The sequence below is a fragment of the Castor canadensis genome, chromosome 8 (assembly GCF_047511655.1).
Source record: "Castor canadensis chromosome 8, mCasCan1.hap1v2, whole genome shotgun sequence".
In the NCBI taxonomy this organism is placed as follows: domain Eukaryota; kingdom Metazoa; phylum Chordata; class Mammalia; order Rodentia; family Castoridae; genus Castor; species Castor canadensis.
In genome coordinates, this window is record NC_133393.1 from 79776855 (window position 1) to 79796816 (window position 19962).

The following is a 19962-nucleotide window of genomic DNA, read 5'->3' on the forward strand; positions in this document are numbered from 1 at the left end:
AAAACAGATACAAAATGGAGGTGAGATGCCATGCCTTTCACCTGCATTTAATTAGTTCATGGGCCTGAGTAAGGAGTCCATGCTTTTCAGTAAAAGCTATTTAAGCACCTCTTACACAATGAAAGAAAAAAAAATTGACTAGTACACGCTCCTTTAAAGACGTCTTAATGAACTATAAGTAAACAGAACCATAGTCTCAGAATGGCAAGGAATCAACTGTCACAACTCCATAGGTCTCAGGAGCAGACAACAAAATTCAGTGGATCAGAGCAAAGCAGTTTATTATTCACAGAATAGCAGTCAGCAGGAACATGAGCATGGGAGAGCCAGTTTCCTCCTCCTACATCCCACAGGACAATGTCACAGGCAGAGATGGTGGCTCAGTACCTTTTGAAGCAACCATGAAGCAAACCAATCCTCCATTTCCTGGGAGGGTCCAGCCATTCAGTAGTCATGCTGTGATCTCCTTGACCTATTTAATGGTTTCTGTAGCCAGCTACAGAAACTGCTCAATATCAGTGTTAATTATGTCTTGCAATTCAACATACACAGCTGGTACATGCAGGAGCATTCAAATCCCATGTCAGACTGTTTCATACAAAAGAAGCAATAGAAAGAAATGCTGGAAAAAAATGCTTTGATAAAATTCAACACTCAATAGTTATAAAAACTTACTGCACAGCCATCTGGGAGTGGAAGGGAATTTCATTGACCTAATAGACTGGTGTTTGCTATACTAAACTGTAAAGTTAGAACATTTGCTTTAAAATCAGAACAAAGCAATGACACCTGGTGTCACTGCTTCCATTCAGCATAGTAATGGAGGTCTCAGCTCTTACAATAAAAGAAAAATAAATAAAGGCAAAGGCATAAGGGTTAGAATGGAAAAAAAAAAGACCCAAACTATTTAAAAGTGATGTAATTATCTGTTCAAAAAATCTAGAGAAGTCTATAGGCTATTAGAAATACAGGAAATTAGCAAATTTCAACATAAAATCAACTATCAGAAGCATAAATTTAAAATGTAATTTAATAATAAAGACTATAGTGAATAATGACATAAGTCTACCGAAAGCATGTGAGCTCTATAGACAGGAAATTATATGTTCTTTCAAAGGATGCAAAAGAAAACCTGAATGAAAGGAGCTATATGTGACATTTTTGAGAATACGATCAAAAAGATGTTAGTTCTACTGAAATTAAGGTACAGATTCAATATGGTTTCAGTCAAAAAGCCAACGATTTTCCCTCATGGAAGCTCATTCTAAAATAATGTGAAAAATAAAGGGCCGAATGTGAAAAATTGCCTTGAAAATGTGAAGAGTTAAGATACTACATATCCAAAATTATAAGGGTGAAGTAGTGGAGATCACTGTAATGGCACAGTTATAGTCAAATACAGCAGTGAAACAGACTCTACAAACAAATGTGGGTATACCTAGGAGCTTGGGATAGAGTATTTAAGACACATGTACAAAAAAATGCACTTTTAAATAAATAGTGCTGGCACAAATATTTGAAAAACATGAAACTGAAGCCTGGTGTGCCAGAATAAAATCTGATGTCATTTAGACCTATACATAGACAACAACAAAAATCTTTTTTGTTGTTGTTTAAATTAGCTAATACTTTATCTTTCTCCCATAAGGAAACATTTAAGAAATTTATTTACACTGTCCTTTTCATATTCTAAATAACAGTTTCTGTGTTAATCTTAACTCTTTGTCTTTTTTGGTTTTTTGTATCTATGTGCATAGAATTTTACATAAATGAAATCCTATATATGAGTTAGGTGTGGTGGTGCATTCCTGTCCCAGCACTCAGGAGGCTGAGACACGAGGATTTTGAGTTTAAGGCCAGCCTGGGCTACCGAGTGAGATCCTGTCTCAAAACAACAACAAAAATCACATATATGGATATCTAATCATAACAGCCATGTTACCATCTTGAGATATGTTATCTTACTGTCAGATAGTCACAATTTTTGATTGGTGTTAGGATGTTGTACATGCTTTCCTTTTTTAAATCTAGTTGCATGTGGAAATCCCTCCAAGTTATTTGATTTAACTTTTTCTTTTTTATTCATATATGCATACATTTGGGTCATTTCACCCCCCTCCCCCCACCCCCTTCCCTTACCACTCACCCCAACCCCTCCCTTTCCCCCCCACCCCCTCGATACCCGGCAAAAACCATTTTGCCCTTATCTCTAATTTTGTTGAAGAGAGAGTATAAGCAATAATAGGAAGGAACAAGGGTTTTTGCTAGTTGAGATAAGGATAGCTATACAGGGAGTTGACTCACATTAATTTCCTGTGGGTGGCAAGACAAACTAAGACAACTTAGTTGGTGCGCTGCTAGGGTTCCAATAAGAAAGTTCTTGCCTCTACCTATTAATTCCAGAGTATTTCCTACTCTTTCCCATATCAACTTTAGAGCTTGTGGTCTGATATTAAGATCCTTGATCCATTTTGAGTTAATATTGGTTTAGGGTGATATACATGGATCTAGTTTCAGATTTTGCAGACTGCTAACCAGTTTTCCCAGCAGTTTTTGTTGAAGAGGCTGTCTTTTCTCCATTGTATATTTTTAGCTCCTTTGTCAAAGACAAGTTGGTTATAGTTGTGTGGATTCATATCTGGGTCCTCTCTTCTGTTCCACTGGTCTTCATATCTGTTTTTGTGCCAGTACCATGCTGTTTTTTTGTTATTGCTTTGTAATATAGTTTGAAGTCAGGTATCGTGATACCTCCAGCATTGTTCTTTTGACTGAGTATTGCCTTGGCTATTTGTGGCCTCTTGTATTTCCATATAAATTTAATGGTAGGTTTTTCAATGTCTTTAATGAATGTCATTGGAATTTTGATGGGAATTGCATTAAACATGCAGATTACTTTTGGGAGTATAGACATTTTTACTATGTTGATTCTACCAATCCATGAGCATGGGAGATCTCTCCACTTTCTATAGTCTTCCTCTTTCTCTTTCTTCAGAAGTTTATAATTTTCCTTGTAGAGATCATTCATATCCTTTGTTAGGTTCACACCTAGGTATTTGATTTAGGATTGTTTTATATATTCTTTCTCAGTTTGTTCATTATTAGTGTATAGAAATGCTAATGATTTTTCTATGTTGATTTTATATCCTGCTACCTTGTATAGCTATTGACGGTGTCTGGGAGCTTTTGAGTAGAGTTTTTTGGGTCTTTAAGGGATAAGATGATGTCATCTGCAAATAGGGATATTTTGACAGTTTCTTTACCTGTTTGTGTTCTTTTTATTCCTTCTTCTTGCCTAATTGCTCTGGCTAGGAATTCCAGTACTATGTTGAATAGGAGTGGAGATAGTGGGCATCCTTGTCTGGTTCCTGATTTTAGAGGGAATGGTTTCAGTTTTTCTCCATTAAGTATAATGCTGGCTGTAGGTTTGTCATATATAGCTTTTATAATGTTGAGGAACTTTCCTTCTATTCCTAGTTTTCTTAGAGCTTTTATCATGAAATGGTGTTGGATCTTATCAAAGGCTTTTTCTGCATCTATTGAGATGCTCAAGTGGTTTTTGTCTTTGCTTCTGTTAATGTGGTTTATTACGTTTATTGATTTTCGTATGTTGAACCACCCCTGCATCCCTGGGATGAAGCCTACTTGGTCGTGGTGAATAATCTTTTTGATGTGTTGTTGAATTCGGTTTGCCATTATTTTGTTGAAGATTTTTGTATCAATGTTCATTAAGGAGATTGGCCTATAGTTTCTTCTTTTTGGAGGTGTCTTTGCCTGGTTTTGGGATAAGTGTAATACTGGCTTCATAAAATGTGTTTGGCAGTTTTCCTTCCCTTTCTGTTTTGTGGAACAGTTTAAGGAGGGTTGGTATCAGTTCTTCTTTAAAGGTCTGATAGAATTCAGCAAAGAATCCATGAGGTCCTGGACTTTTCTTTTTGGGGAGACTCTTGATTGCTACTTCAATTTCATTTTGTGTTATAGATCTATTCAGGTGATTAATTTCCTCTTGGTTCAGGTTTGGATAATCATATGTATCTAGAAATCTGTCCATTTCTTTAAGATTTTCAAATTTGAATATAGGTTCTCAAAGTAGTCTCTGATGATTTCCTGGACTTCCATGGTGTTTGTTGTTATCTCCCCTTTTGCATTCCTGATTCTGCTAATTTGGGTTTTTTTTCTCCTCATTTTAGTCAGGTTTGTCAGGGGTCTATCGATCTTGTTTATTTTTTCAAAGAACCAACTTTTTGTTTCATTAATTCTTTGTATGGTTTTTTTGGTTTCTATTTTGTTGATTTCAGCTCTTATTTTTATTATTTCTCTCCTATTTGTTTTTTTGTGACAAGTTTTTGAGAATCCATCTGAGCACAAAAGAGCTGGGAGTGGCGGCACACACCTATCATTCTCAGCTATCATGAGGTAAAAGGATCACTGTCCAGTCTGGCCTGGATAAAAAGCAACATCCTTTCTCCAAAATAATCAGTTTTTACTGATTAATAATTACCCCTTTTTAGGCTGGAAGTATGGCTCAATTGTAGAGCTCTTTCCTAGGAAAGAGCTTTTTAGTCAGGTTTGCCAGGGGTCTGTCGATCTTGTTTATATTTTTCAAAGAACCAACTTTTTGTTTCATTAATTCTTTGTATGGTTTTTTTGGTTTCTATTTCATTAATTTCAGCTCTTATTTTTATTATTTCTCTCCTATTTGTTTTGGGATTTGCTTGTTCTTGTTTTTCTAAGAGTTTCAGATGTATCATTTGGTCATTGATTTGGAATCTTTCAGTCTTTTCAATATATGCACTCATATCTATAAACTTTCTTCTCAGGAGTTACTCAGTTTCCAGCTGTTTGCATCTGTATGGGAGTAGCTTTCTCTATATTTGGGAAATTTTGTCTTGTACCTTGTTGAATATATTTTGCATTCCCTTCTGTTTTGTTTTGCAATTCTGTTTTGTTCTTTTTTCAAGGTTTTCTATATCCTGGATTGTTTCCTCTTTAATGTTGTCTATTTTTGTCCTGAGTTCATTTATCTCTTTATTTATCGTGTTCTTTGTTTCACTTTGGTGTTTATACAGTGCTTCTGTGGTTTCCTTTATTTCTTCTTTTGCTTTTTCAAATTCTCTATTTTTGTTGTTTGGAACTTCTTTAGCATCTCCTGTATATTTTGGTTGATCATATCCAGTATCATCTCTATAAAATTCTCATTGAGTACCTGTAGTATTTCTTCTTTTAGATTATTCTTGTGGGCTTCATTGGGTTCTTTGGCATAGTTTATCTTTATTTTGTTGGAGTGTGGATCTGAGTATCTGTTTTCTTCATTCCCCTCTGGTTCCTGTACTAATTTTTTGCTGTGGGGAAACTGGTTTCCCTGTTTTTTCTGTCTTCCTGTCATTGCTCTTGGTGTTGTTATTGTCCCTGTACTGTGTGCAATTAAGTATTTTCTAGCTTGTAATAATAGCAGTGGTGATATCTAGAATGGAATGGTGAGAGGAGATGGAAAGCAAAGAAGTTAAAGGAAAAGGGAAAAACAAACAAGTAGAGAAAAAGAAAACGAAACATCAAAACAGTTTCAAAGGTATAAACGGGGAGAGATAGTGTACTAATCAACTGTAAACTGAACAGGCATTAGAGAGACAGAGGATTGAAAATAGTAAAAAAAAAAAAAAAATCAAAAATAAATAAAGGAAAAATAAATAAAATAAATAAAAAAAAATCCCTAAGTTCAAATGCAATAAATTTTCAGTTTTAATAATTTTGGTGTTTGATTCTCAGCCTCCAGTCCTGGAGATGGTGCCTCAGTAGTTCTGTGGTTGTCTCATCAAAGGGGAAAAAGACTGGAAAACCAAAATAAAACAAAACGGACAAAACAAAAAAATAAACCCCAGAAAGTGTCCCAAGTTCAAATGCAATACAGTTTTTAGTAAGTTTTTCAGCATGCAGGTGTACTTTGGTTGTTGTCTCATCAAATGAAGAGAGAAAAAAAAGAGTCTGGAGAGAGTTCTGTGAGTGGTTCTCTGAATCTGTGGCATGTGCTGCTGTCAGCCTGCTGTTGCTGGAGGCTTTATTTGTGCAGATCTGAGGAGCGAGCTTAGCACTCACCTGGCCCCGCAGGCTTTGTTTATTCAGAGTTCTCCTGTGCGGGAGCCTCTGCTAGAAGCTTTCCACTTTCCAAGCACACTGGGGGAGGTGACACTGCACCTGCTTTCTCAGGCCTGCATGTTTATTTACAGCTCACGTGGGAAGTGGGTCCTCCCCCCTCTCCTGTGGAGTTTTCCTCCCACCGCCACTTTTAAAAGCTTTCCCAGTCCTGGTTGCTCGGCGTGTGCCACCACTCCTGCCTTCTCCGGCTCAGCTTGTTTATTTACAGTTCCGTGAGGGATTCTTCTCCCCCATCTTCGGTACCCAGGCGCCCCACCCTCTTTGCTACCTGTTTGTTTTTTGTTGTTGTTTTTGCTTATTATTCAGGTTTTCTTTTTTCCCTGGGTGGGGGCAAGTCTGTGCAGGGGGCTATGCTGATCTGGCCCAGGGTTGTCTGTGGGGTACCGCGTACCGCTTACCTCACCTTGTGGTCCACGTCTTCCCAAGCCGTCTGGACGCTGGCATCTCTGATTTAACTTTAACTTGTTTCTTTTTAGTAATCAAGTTATAATTCATATTGAGCATACTCCAAGTAATTTTGCTAGTCAGTATGTCTACAGTACAAAGTGTTACTGCAGGAAGTCCTAGCACGTAATATCTTCATGTAATAGTACTTTGGTTTTTATGGGCTGGATTGTCAAAAGCAAAATTTCTGAGTCAAAGGGCATGTGTATTTTGACAAATGTCACCAGTGTGCCTTCTATAGAGGCTATAACATATTTTAGAGGAAACATGAGTGCTGCAGTGCAATCAGTTTTATAACCCATGCAGAGAAGTACTTGCGGATGTTGGTAGTGTTTGAGCATGTAGGAAATTCATGCTAGTAGGTAGTTTGATTTTTGCTGGTGGGGTGCACAACACAATGCTTTGTACTGTGTGAAGAAAACATGAGAACATTTGAAATGGGTTTTGAAATTTATAGAAAAGTTGTAAGAACAATTCAAAGGGCTCTTGTCCTTCACTCTTGTCTCTTCACCAGGTACTCCATTAGTTTCTAACAGTGACCTGGCATTGTGTACAAAAAGGTTGGTTCTGGTCCTACAGATGGCATTTTTGTAGACTTCTTCAGTATGGAACATCTCCTTAATCTTTCCTTGAGTTTTATGGCTTCCTGATTTTGGCAGGATCAATACTGGAAGACTCTAAAAATACTATTTTCGTTATCATTTTATTAGTAATAGTAGTATTTTTTGCTGGGGATCAAACCCAGGACCTTATGCATGCTAGACAAGTGTTCTGCCCTTGATCTACACCCCCAGCCCAAAAGTTTTTTTTATTAGAATATTTCTTCATGGTTAGTTCTTTTTTAATAGAATATTTCTTCATGATTTGCTGGAACAGTCCTTGAAGTGATTTTGTATTCTTTTAACCGCTTCTTATTAGGTTGCACATGTTGTTGATTTCCCCCCTTATTGGTGGTGTTAACTTCATCAAGACCAATAAGATTAATATGGAATCTGCAAACTCTTTTTCATTATGAAGTTACTCTTCCCATCTGAAATTAAGGTGTTTTTTTGGGCTGTACCATTCCTCATACTACTTTTAACCACTAGTTTTACAATGTATTGTTTTAAAGAGATTTTATCTTTAATTTGATTATTCTAGTGATTTTTGTCATCTTAAGCATTATGATTTTTGATAGAGAATACCAATATAAAATCTTTTTTGGTTTAGTTCAGTGGTACAAGTTTTTATAAAGTATGTCCTATATGTAGAGCACTGCCCTGTATCACTAGGTTACTGTCTAGTGAGTAAAATAAATGCACAAATAGATAATGTGATACTTGCTGAGGTTGTATAAAGTGCTGTAGGAAGATAAGTGCAGAAGCACTCATTCTGTACTGTGGTTTAGAAAAAGTTTACTTTACTGTTGACAGTAAAGGGTTTGGTGCTAGGTCAGAGGGCTTTGGGAAGAAATTATCAAGATAAGTAATATTTGCTGAGGTACAAGGGAGCTTTTAACTCACCAATGGTAAGAAAAATATTACTGAGTGGAATAGTGGCAGTTAGAGACTGACACCATATTTCATCCAATCTATAGACTTGTGTTATTTTCCTCTATGATATGACCGTTCAGTGATCTCAGTGAAGAATCACAGATTTTGGAATTCATTGAAGCTTTGGGCTGACTAAGATTGTGTATGAGAATTGCAAGGGTGGAAAGTGGTTGTTATTCAGAGTGGTTAGGCTGGAAGGGCAGTGAGTGAGGCTGGTATGACAGTCATGGACTGCTAAAAAAATAAAGGAGACTAAAGATACCTGGAAGTTGTAGGTGGAATTGTAGTCGGGGTAAGGAAACTGATGGAATGTGATAGTGGAATGTGAATTCTGATGAAGGGCACCTGTGGGTACGATTGCAAGATTTAGAATTTAAGTGTGTGTGTGTGTGGCTAAAATATTGTAAAGAGATAGGAGGTGCTTAAAGAATTGTGAATTTATAGTATCACACAGATTATGCCCATGAATTTTGAAATGTTAACAATGAAGAGGGTAGGATATATGGTAGTAGTGTAGCCTGTCATTGTGTTAATGTCTTTATGGACTATGATAGGGGGTATAGTTGGATGGCACAAGCTTAAACAAGTTTATTGGACTTCCCCTTTTCTTAACGATGTTGGATTTCAAATAATCCTGTATTCCGTATACCAAGGATGTTGAAGTGGGGTCATCAGTGTGTATTTACTGTTCAGTAGCTTAAGGGAAGATAGTGTTTGTGTTCAGCATACTCAATTTCAATAAAAGGAAGAAGTTGGAGAAATTGGTTTTGAAAGTTTTTGCAAGAACAATTTAAGTTACTATATTGTTACTTAAGTATACAAAAATGCCTTTGTTCTACATGAGATGCTTACAACCCTAAATACAGGTAAAACAGTTAAAATGTTTGTTCCTCTGTGGGAATAAATGCTCCTGTCAGTGAAAATAATGGGTACGTACATAGTCAGGGAGGAGACGTAAATGAGTGCTGGATTGGAGCAGCTGAGACTTTTGTGCTAAGACTCTTTGCTATTTGGGCCCAGCAAGTTCTGCTTCAATGTTGTTTTAATGATGATATGTCATGGGGTAGTTCTAGTTTGATCTGGTGTGTTTGGGGTCTTCGAGGCCTCTTGCATCTGTATGGGAATACCTTTCTCTAGATTTGGGAAATTTTCCGTTATTGTTGAATATATTACGCATTCCCTTCGCTTGCACCTCTTCTCCTTCTTCGATGCCCATGATTCTCAAGTTTGGTCTTTTGATGGAGTCAGTGAGTTCTTGCATTTTCTTTTCACAGGTCTTGAGTTGTTTAATTAATATTTCTTCTGTTTTTCCTTTAATTACCATTTCATCTTCAAGTTCTGAGATTCTGTCTTCTGTTTGTTCTATTCTGCTGGATTGTTGTTACTGTCCCTGTACTGTGTGCAATTAAGTATTTTCTAGCTTATAATAATAACAATAGTAATATTTAGAATGGAGAGGAGATGGAAAGCAAGAAGTTAAAGAAAAGGGAAAAACAGACAGACAAGTAGGAGAAAACAAAACAAGGAATCAAACAAGAAAGTTTCAAAGGTATAAACAGTGTTAGTGTACTAATTGACAGTAAGCTGAACAGGCATTAGAGAGACAGAGGATTGAAAATAAAAAATAAAAAGAATAAAGATAATAAAAATAAAAAATAAGTAAATGAAAGAAATATATATATATATAAATAAAATAAAACAAAGTGAAAAATAGAAAAAAAAAACCTCCAAGTTCAAATGCAATGAAGTTTCAGTCTTAATAATTTTGGTGTCCGTCTCAGTCTCCAGTCCTGGAGATGGTGCCTCAGATGTTGTTCTGTAGTTGTCTCATCAAAGGGGACGCATAAAGTAGAACAAAACTGCACAAAAAAAAAATGTACAAAGTGTCGCAAGTTCAAATGCAATACAGTTTCGGTAAGTTTTTCAGCATGCAGGTGTAGTTCGCTTGTTTTTTTATCAAAGGCAGGGAGAGAGAGAGAGAAAAAAAAAAAAAGTCTGCCTGCACGCTGCTGTCAGCCTGCTGTTGCTGGACCGTTATTTATGCAGATCACAGGGGTGAGCTTAACACTCACCTGGCCCCACAGGCTTTGTTTACTCGGAGTTCTCCTGTGTGGGAGCCTCTGCTACAAGCTGTCCACTTTCCAAGCACTCTGGGGGAGGTGCACTGCATCCGCTTTATCAGGCCCTTGTGTTTGTTTACAGCTCACGTGGGTCTTCCCCTCTCTCCTGTGGAGTTTTCCTCCCTCCGCCACTCTCACAAGCTTTCCCACTCCTGCTGGGCACGGGCTCCTGCCTAAGCTTCTACTGCCCACCCGGCTTGTTTATTTACATTTCTGGGAAGGATCCCCTTCCCCCTCTCTTCCGTGCTCACTGTGTCCCACCCTCTTTTCCTTGTGTCTTCATTGTTCTTGTTGCTTATTACTCAGTTTCTCTTTTTTCCCGGGTGGAGGTCGGTATGTCCAGGGGGCTATGCTGCTCTGATCCACGGTTGTCTGTGGGAGTAACGCGGTACCGCTAAGCTCACCTTGTCTGCATCTTTCCAAGCCATCTGGGCGCCGGCCACTGGCGGCCCAGGGGCCCTCCTGGTTTCTCCGTTTAACTTGAAGTGGAGATTCTCTGCGCTGGTTGGAGGTGTGGCGGGATCAAAGTTTTGCCTCTTCTTGGTGGTTTTGCCTGCAAGGTGTGTCTCCAGCATCTCTCCAAGATTTCAGTATAGGAGGCTCGCTTTCTTCTTCCTCCCTCTAGCCGCCATCTTGGGATCCCCTGCCCCAAGTGATTCTGATCAGTAAGTGGAATCTTAGTATCTGTGTTTTTAACAAGTCTCATGAATGATTGTGTTGCAGAGGCTCTGGAGATTGGAGTTTTAGAAACACTGGCCTGTATTTGCTGCTGATGACTTGAGAAATCTGTATTTTTGGCTTTGGCTTCTCTTCTCAATTCTTGCTCTCTTTCCTATGTGGAATAATCCATCTTTTTGTTTGTTTGTTTTTTGTTTTTGAGGAGCCAGGGTTCAAGACAGGATCTGACTATGTAGTCCAGACTGGCTTCAAACCTATGAATTCTTCTGCCTCTCATCTCCTCAGTGCTAGGATTATAGTGTGGACACATTATCTGGCTCAGAAATTTTTATTAAATTGAAATACATAATTCTTGCAAAGACTGCTTATTTTTCTCCATACATCTTACACACTTAGAGTCCATTTCTTATCCTTGTTTGTAGATAAAAATAGGGTCTTGTGACCAACTTTTTGCCAATGGAATGTGAGAAGGAGTTCTAATTCTACATTTATTCATTAATTCATTTTATTTATTTTTCTGAGATAGGGTCTTGCTATTTAGCCTATCTGTCCTTGAAATCATGATCCTGCTGCCTCTGCCTCCTGTCTGCCAGGATTGCAGGTGACACTTTAAATGTATTCTTCCAACATTTGCCCCCTCCCTCCCCTGTTGCCAGGTGGGCTTTGGAATGGAATGACATCAAACGTGACCTTGGAAGCCAAATGTAATAGATCAGTGGTTATTGACTCTGGGACTTTGGATTACTTGGTGGGGCAGAATCTCACCTTCCTGGAATGCCTGCCCTGGACTCTTCCCTAGTCATTACATAAACTTCTTAAGGGTTTGAGTCATTACTTTTTTTTTCTTGAAGTTTTTTTTGATATTTTATTATAGCTGTTTAGGCATATCTTATATTCACAAGGATAGACGATATTTCAGGTTTTACAGATCAAACTGAATAACACAGGTAAGATTGTCTCTTTCAGAATACATTTTAGTTGGGGAATCTCATGCCTAGAATGTTTTTAGCTGTGATTTTTATGGAAAGAGCTCTGAATTTGGTTATCAAACTCATAATTTCAGGTCAACCCTCAAGAGAGGTGTTTGGTGTTTTTTTTTTTCCTGGGTTTTTTTTTTTTTTTTTTTTTTAGACTAGAGTAAGAGGTAACAGTGCCCCCATTTCTCCAGTTCACATTAGAAAAAGATATTTGAGGTATATGGTTGATTTACTCTTAAAAGTTTGTCTTGCCACGCACAGGAAATCAATGTGAGTCAACTCCCTGTATATATCCTTATCTCAACCAGCAAAAACACTTGCTCCTTCCTATTATGGCTTATACTCTCTCTTCAACAAAATTAGAGATAAGGGCAAAATAGTTTCTGCTGGGTATTGGGGGGGGGGAGAGGGAGGTGGTGGAGTGGGTGGTAAGGGAGGGGGTGGGGGCAGGGGGGAGAAATGACCCAAGCCTTGTATGCACATATGAATAATAAAACAATAAAAAAAAATCTGTAAAAATAAAAAGTTTGTCTTGTTAGTTGCCAACTGATTCTTCACAAAGTGATTCTTGAAATCTTAATCCCTTTTGAAGTTCTGTTGACAACAAAGGAAGCAGCATACATTGTGTGGAATATTTGTGCAGTTTTGAATGAGGAGAAGAGAAAAATTAGGTCCTTAACAAATAATGTGCTTTCTTTCTCCTCCTCCTTCCCTCTTTTTATATCCTTTCCTCTTACTTTACTGAATTTTACTGTGCTAAAATTGAGGGACTTATTTATCTGGTTTGACTGGTGTGAGTGGCTAGACTCACTTCGGAAGTGTGTACTAAGAAGAGAATCTGAGCTTTAGAAAGCTACTTTTGAAACTAGTATGCCAGGTAATTAAGTGTGGATGGTCCAAGGACCCCATTTTGAGAGGTAACACTCTTGGGATGTTGGCTCTTCCCATCTTTCGTTCTCCAGGTGACTTTGTCTCCTTTGTTTGCCCAGTGCTATAGGTGAAATATTTGTGATGAAGCCAGACATACTGTCTCAATTCAAACAAGCCATGTACTTTTTGACAATAAAAAGCATCAGTTCAGTAAAATATGTATCTTTTGAAAATTATAAGCATTCTAGTTGTATTCTTTATATTTTTTCAAAATCCCCTTTTGATCTGCTGTAATTTATTGCATTGAATTCATCATGTCATATATATATTGATACCCTCTTTCCAACATAGCTAGAAACCCAATCATTTGAAGGCTGTATGGTAAGTGGAACTTTGTCTTACTTGCAGTGTGGTTTCACATCGTTATTTATGAAAAAAGGCATTAAAGACAGGCCCAAGTCTCCAGTATTCTTTCACGTCAACTCAGCATGCTTGAGTCCAGGTTAGAACAAATGAACAAAATTCATTATTAGAATCAAGATAACACTTGCCCAAAGAAAATTATACTAGTTGGCGTTGGTCGAATTTTGGAGCTAATTTCAAGTATTGGAACCAAGACATTTTTAAAGAACAATGTGAGTAAAGAGCTACTTTCTGTTAATCAATTCTTCTCTTTATTTTTTGGAAAACTAGTGATAATCTGTAGAGATTTTATGTTTTGATTTTTAAGTACTTAGTCACATTATATGTAAGGCTTTAATTTATACTTTTCTTCAAGAAATAGTTGTGCACTTATATAGAGTAACTTCATATTTTACTTGTGTGATTCTAAGTAGTGACACTTTCCCTTTTTTTTGTACAACTATAGTTTGAACTCAGGACTGTGACATGCTTTTCTTAAAAACAGGAATATGTTCTGAGAAATGTGTCTTTAGGCAACTTTGTTGCTTTGCAAATGTTGTAGAATGTACTTACACAAACTTATGAGAACACTCATATATGCAGTTCATCCTTGACTGAAGTGTTGTATGCAGTGCATGACAGCACACAGATTTTCTTATTAAAAATTGGATTTTTACATCTGAAGTTATTTTAAACAATGTTAAGTAATATACAAGATAACAGAAACCTGTAAGTATTTTAAACAAGTATTAAGTTGGTTAGGGATCTATAGTTACCTTTCAGGATTTAGATCATAAAGAAGCCAGGCTGGGAAAATATTTGCCCAGTCTGGCCTAGAATTATTATCTTCCTGATCTCAGCCTCCTGAGTAGCTAGGATTATAGGTATGAGCCACTGGTGCCCAGCCTTCACACCATACTATCATAATAAAAAAGAAAATCAAGACTTTGAATTTATATTTTCACCCTAATTTATCATAAATCATGCTTATAAGGTGGAGGATAAAAATTTATGAAAATTAGGCTGCATGTCCATGTTTGTTGTAGGTCTGCTCACAATAGCCAACCTGTGAATCAGCCAGGGCACCCAACAACCAATGAACAGGAAAGGAAAGTTGTGTCTATATCATGGGCTGTTACTCAGTCATAAAGAGAAATGAAATCGTATCATTTGCAGGAAAGTGTATGGAACTGGAGATCAGTTTGAGTGAGATAAGCCCAGCTCAAACGGCCACGTCATGTTCTTATTCATTTGTGAACCTAGAGCTAAAAGGATGATGATGGTACACGAATGTGTATGGGGACCGTCTGTGGGGTGTAAATGAGTGTGAAGGGGGAAAGGATATTGAGGGGTGAAGAGGTTTGAGTACACTATATACACACATATGAAGATAGCATGGTGAGACCCACCAAATACCTTGAAAAAAAAAAGGGAGGAGTGGAGAAAGTTAGAAATATAATAGAGGGGGTGAACTTGTGGAAGGTACACTGAACGCATGTATGGAATTACCACAATGAAATCTTGTATTATTACTGTATGATAATTCAGAAGTAAAATTAAGGGCTGGGATGTAGCTTGGTGGTACAGCGCTTGTCTAGCATGTATGAGGCCCTGGGTTTGATCCCAGCACCAAAAAAGAAAAGACAAAATTAAAAAAAAAGAAAATTAGGACTCAGCAGTTTCATAAAACTAACATGTTATACACTATGGTTTGAGTGTCCCTAATCAAAATGCATGAGATTGGAAGTGTTTTAGGTTCCACACTTTTTAAGGTTTTGCAGTATTTGCATTGACCTTGGTGAATGAGCATCCCCAGTCTGAAAATCTGAAATCTAGAATACTCTCAAATCCAAAATTTTCTACATAGTTTCCATCAGAATTCACAGTAGCTGCATGTATGCCTTTGTTAATGATGAAATGAAATGAAAATGATAAACATTAAGGCAGGCATCTTACTTGCAGACTATTGGAATGTTTTGATCGTTTGAAACGCAGTGCAAACTACATTCAGTAGTGGGTCTCTGCCAAAAAAGAGAAGGAATTGCAAGTGTTCTGTAGTGTTTTATGAAATCAATTACAAAATGTCAGATGTTTACAGATACAGTTGTATAGATTGTGGGAAGAAGGTGGCATTCTGACAGATTTGCAGTCCCATCTAGAGACAGACTGTGTGTGTGTATTTTAAGTATCTTTTTAACCTCATTTTAACTACTAGACAGGAAAAAGCATCTTAACTTTAATATCTTAAATATTTAGTGATACGACTTTCTGTTTTCCACTGAATTATCTTTATGTCCTTTGTCTATTTTTATTGGTATGTTAGTCTTATTTCTAATGGTTTTGTTAATATTAAGTAAATACAAACATTAACATTTAAAACTTTGCTGTTGCTTTGTCTTATTGTTTATACTCGCTCTTCAACAAAAGTAGAGACAAGGGCAGAACAGATTCTGCTTGGAAGTGAAGGGGTGAGGGGATAGGGAGGGGGTGGGGGTAGGGGGTAGAAATGGCAAAAACAATGTATGCACATATGGATAAACGAATAAAAAAAGTAAAGGAATGTTAGCCGGGCAAAAAAAAACCATAAAACTTTGCCATCAATATGAGAATTTTCTTCTTTAATTAGAAATTTTAAAAATGTTTTTATAATTTTTGGTTTGACACAGAATGTTGGTATGTAGTAGAGGCTAGCCTTGAACTCTTGATCTTCTTGCCTCAGCTTTCTGACTACTGGGATTGTAGGCCTGCATCACCCACTGGGCTTAGTCCCAGCCTTTTTGAGCATTTACTGCCACCTCTCTCACAAATTCTAGTTAGATGGTAAGCTTCCTCAGAGCCTGGTAATTCTCCATAGGGTCTGTCATATAACATGTATTATACATACAGTAGCAACCTGAGAAAATGAGTTCATTGACATTGCTACTTTCTCAAACAGCATACTTAGGATAATTGCCTTTTGTGATGTTTTTGCTGAAATTGGTAAGCAGTAGAAGAGGTGGATATGAAGGGAAAGATCTACATTTTTCTGAGTGACTGAAGTCTAACATCCCTGTCTTGTCTCCTGGCCAAGCTGGTAGTCCAAACTGCTGTGATTTTACTGCCATCTGGTGTTGGGATTAGGAAACTGTAGTTGAGCATTTTGTGTTTTCAGTCTTTCCTCTGAATATGATCTTGTCCATCTCTATCCCCCAAGCAAATTTTTAGTAAGAGCTCACTTAATTTTAATGTAGAAAAACCTAATCCCTTTCTTAGAATGTTCTTTCCTTTGCTTCCTGGACAATCACTCTTTTGTGTTTTCTTGTGTTTTTCTGGCCATTCTCTCATTCTTTTGAGATTTATTCTTTGTTTCCCATCTTTTGTTTCTCCATATATATATATACACATACATATTTCTTAGCCCTACATTCTGGGCCCTTTGTTCTTTTTAGCCTTTGTTTTCATCTGTACTCATGGGTTTAAATACTGCTTTTTTGCAGACAAATTTATATCAATAGCCAATTTTTTTTTTTCTTCTTGAGGATTATAGTTCAAGGCCAGCCTTGGCAAAAAGTTTGTGAGCTCCATCTCAACCAACAGTTGGGCTTGGTGGTATGTGCTCCTGCCATCCTAGCTACCGGGGGGAGCATAGATAGCAGGATCATGGTCAGGCTGGCCTGGGCGTAAAGTGAGACCTTATCTCAAAAATACCACAGCAGAAAGGCTAGGGGTGTGGCTCCAGTGGTAAAGTACCTGTCTAGCAAGTGCTGGGCCCTGAGTTCAACCCACAGTACTACCAGAAATAAGGAATTTTAATTATGAAAGTAGAATAGATTTGTAAACATGGTATTTAGGGCTGGACAACAATCTGTATACTAAAGATACAAACTCTGAGAACAAAAATTTCTTTTTTTTTCTTTTTATTTATTTAAATTTTTTTAGAGAACAAATATTTAATAATTATTTGCTAGGGTTTCTTAACCTCAGCATTATTAACATTTTGGACTAGTTAATTTTTTGGTGCATGGGGATGAGGGGTGAGTGCCTTGGGTATTGTAGGATTTTAAACAGTTATCTGGCCGCTACCCATCAATACTCTCCTACCCCCATGACAACCCAGAAGTCCTCCACACATTTCTAAATTCTACTCTGCGGAACAAAGAAGTACAGGTTGAGTATCTCTTTTCCGAAATGCTTGGGATCAGTAGTTTTCAGAGTTTTTTTTTTTTTTTTTAAATAATGCTTAAATTTTACTGGTTGAACATCTCTAATGTGAAAATAAGAAATGTATCAAAATATGAAGCTTTCTGAGCATCATGTTAGTACTCAAAAAATTTCAGATTTTGCAGGTTTTTGGGTTAGGGATGCTCAACCCTAAGAAATAGGACATGAAAAGTTTCACTTGGTAAATCTTTGGCATTTCTAGGTGTGTTTGAGAGTATAGTAGTTGTGTGGTTTATTAATGACAAGAGAAGTAGAGACTGCAGGACTTCACAGAGTAGAGTTTGTGCTTGCTTAGAATAAAGTAACTTGAAATTAACCACCCAGTTCTACTTCAAACTTTGAAAAAGTGGTGCATTCTAAATCACATTTCACTGCTAGTTTCATTTTGTTTAGTGACTTCAATGCTAGGTGTTGGAAACAAAGGGGAACCAAGACTGCAAGTTAGAGGTTAGTTTATAGTCAGAGCTTTGGCCATTTGTGAAAAAAGCTGTAATTAAATTATTGTATTTTTTTCTTCAAAGGGACATGAGAGATGGCTTTAGAAGAAAAAGTTTCTATTCTTCCCATTATTCAAGAGAACGGTCACCCCATAAAAGGGATGCTGCATTTTTCAGAGAGTCACCTGGAGGCCGCAAGGACTCCCCACACAGCAGATCTGGCTCTAGTGTCAGCAGTAGAAGCTACTCTCCAGAACGAAGCAAAACATATTCATTCCATCAGTCTCAACATAGAAGTATGTATTTTTAAGACTTTTTCTTTCACAGCTTCCACTGATGAAAGTGAATGAGTCATACTGGCTTACAGGTGCTATAAGAGATAATTTTTTCTTTTTAAGTATTTCTTTTCAAAAATTTCAAATTTACAGAAATCTTTAAAGTATAGTGAATACCGTACACAGTTTTTCCTAAGTATATCCCTGTCACCAAGGAACTAGAATGAACGTATTTTCTACTAGCTAATAACAACTGTATCAGTAATTATATAAAATTACTAATTATGTAAAATATAGCTTTGATACAAAAATGTAAATTAGCTAATGTGACATGAGCATGTCAGGCTGGGAGAAATAGTTGTCATGAAGGAAATGACACTTAGGCTCATCTTATTTCACATTTCTGCAATTGCAGAAATGCATTCTAAGTAGAAGGAATTATAAACAAAGACATAGAATACAGAAAAGTCGAGGTGGTTTTCTTTCCTTTTTAACTTCCTTCCCATTTACTGTCTTTTTCAAATAAGACCTCTGATTCAGCAGTGTTTGCCTCCTGCGTGGTGAGAATGGTGGAAGACTGCTTGTCAGCACATTGTCTACCCTTGGAGCTGTTCTGGTTTCCTGTGTTTTGCGAACATTTATCTGTTGTCTATTATTTGTAGAGCTAGATTTATGAGGCTTTCCAAAAAGTATATTTTTGGGTACAGGTGTATGAATGGTCATGCAGGAGCTAAAACAAACAGCAAGTTACATATGCCTAATTACTTAACATTTGCTTGAGAAACATTTGCTTCTAAAAAACTGGAAGCTGTACTGTGGAGACTAGCGTTAAGTGTTTTCCCCTTTCCTTTTATCTCCCGAACCCTCCAGTCCCATCAGCACACACATGCAAACAAAAATAATCAAAATCCCCAAACAAAAACGCTTTAAGAAGAGAAACACTTTTAAACTATTGGGTACTCTCATGTCCAGACACACCCAACATTAGGCACAGACCTGTTAAGAATTTTTTTCCCTATACAGTTTCACTTAAATTCAAATCCATTAATGATATTAAGAATATATCTTTGGAAAATGGTAATGAAGCCCTTTAAAATTTTATATCTTTTTATTTTATTTCATTTGTTTTTTGAGACACAAAGTTGAGGCTAGTCTCAAACTTACAATCCTTCTGCCTCAGCTTTCCAAGTGCTGGGATTACAGGCATGCATCCCACACTTAGCAGATGAACCCTTTCTAACAAAACATAAATAAAATAGTAAAACAGAAATGAGATTCTTATTTGATAGCTTATAGTGAAACTATCAAAGGTAGATAGTGGTGAATTAGCTTTAATTTTTCACTTGTCCTGTAAAACAGAAATTTCTGGGGAGAGCATCTTCTCTCTGTTTTTCTCTACTTTGTGTCTAAAACTCTTAATATATTGGAATGAAACATGTATGAGCCATGGTGTGATGCTTCTGTCTTAGAATATGTGTCCTTTGAGGTTTAATGTCTTTACTATCTGGAGTGATAGAAAGATAACAAAGTTGGGAAACCAAAACATTGGGTAAGTTAAATGACACAGAGCTTCTACTGCCTGTTTATTTTCTTTAGTCTTTTGAATTTGAAAGTAAAGTTCATTAATTGAGATAATTGTTCTGGGAAAACTCTCAACAAGTTACTTTGCTTGGTTCCTTAACTACTTAGGTTATAGAAGGAAAATGGTTTCTATATTCCTTTTTTGTGCTTTCAGAACACTTAAGACTGGTTCATAAAAAGTTAATGCAGAAATCTCATTTTAAATAATAAGTGGAAAAAATTATTTGACATATTTGTGATATCAGTTGTTGCTTTAAACCTGACTATTGGAGTAGGGGCATTAATCAAGTGGTAGA

General features: G+C 36.9%; 1 protein-coding gene across 17 annotated transcripts in view; it reads left to right on the forward strand.

Moving 5' to 3' along the window:
- The window catches only part of Pphln1 (periphilin 1), a 111927-nt gene that overhangs the window by 37462 nt on the left and 54503 nt on the right, over positions 1-19962 (forward strand). For all 17 annotated transcript variants that reach the window (XM_074083167.1, XM_074083165.1, XM_074083154.1 and 14 more), the window contains one exon: positions 17895-18106. In XM_074083167.1, the coding sequence (XP_073939268.1) occupies positions 17895-18106 (212 nt within the window). The remainder of the gene's footprint in view (positions 1-17894; positions 18107-19962) is intronic.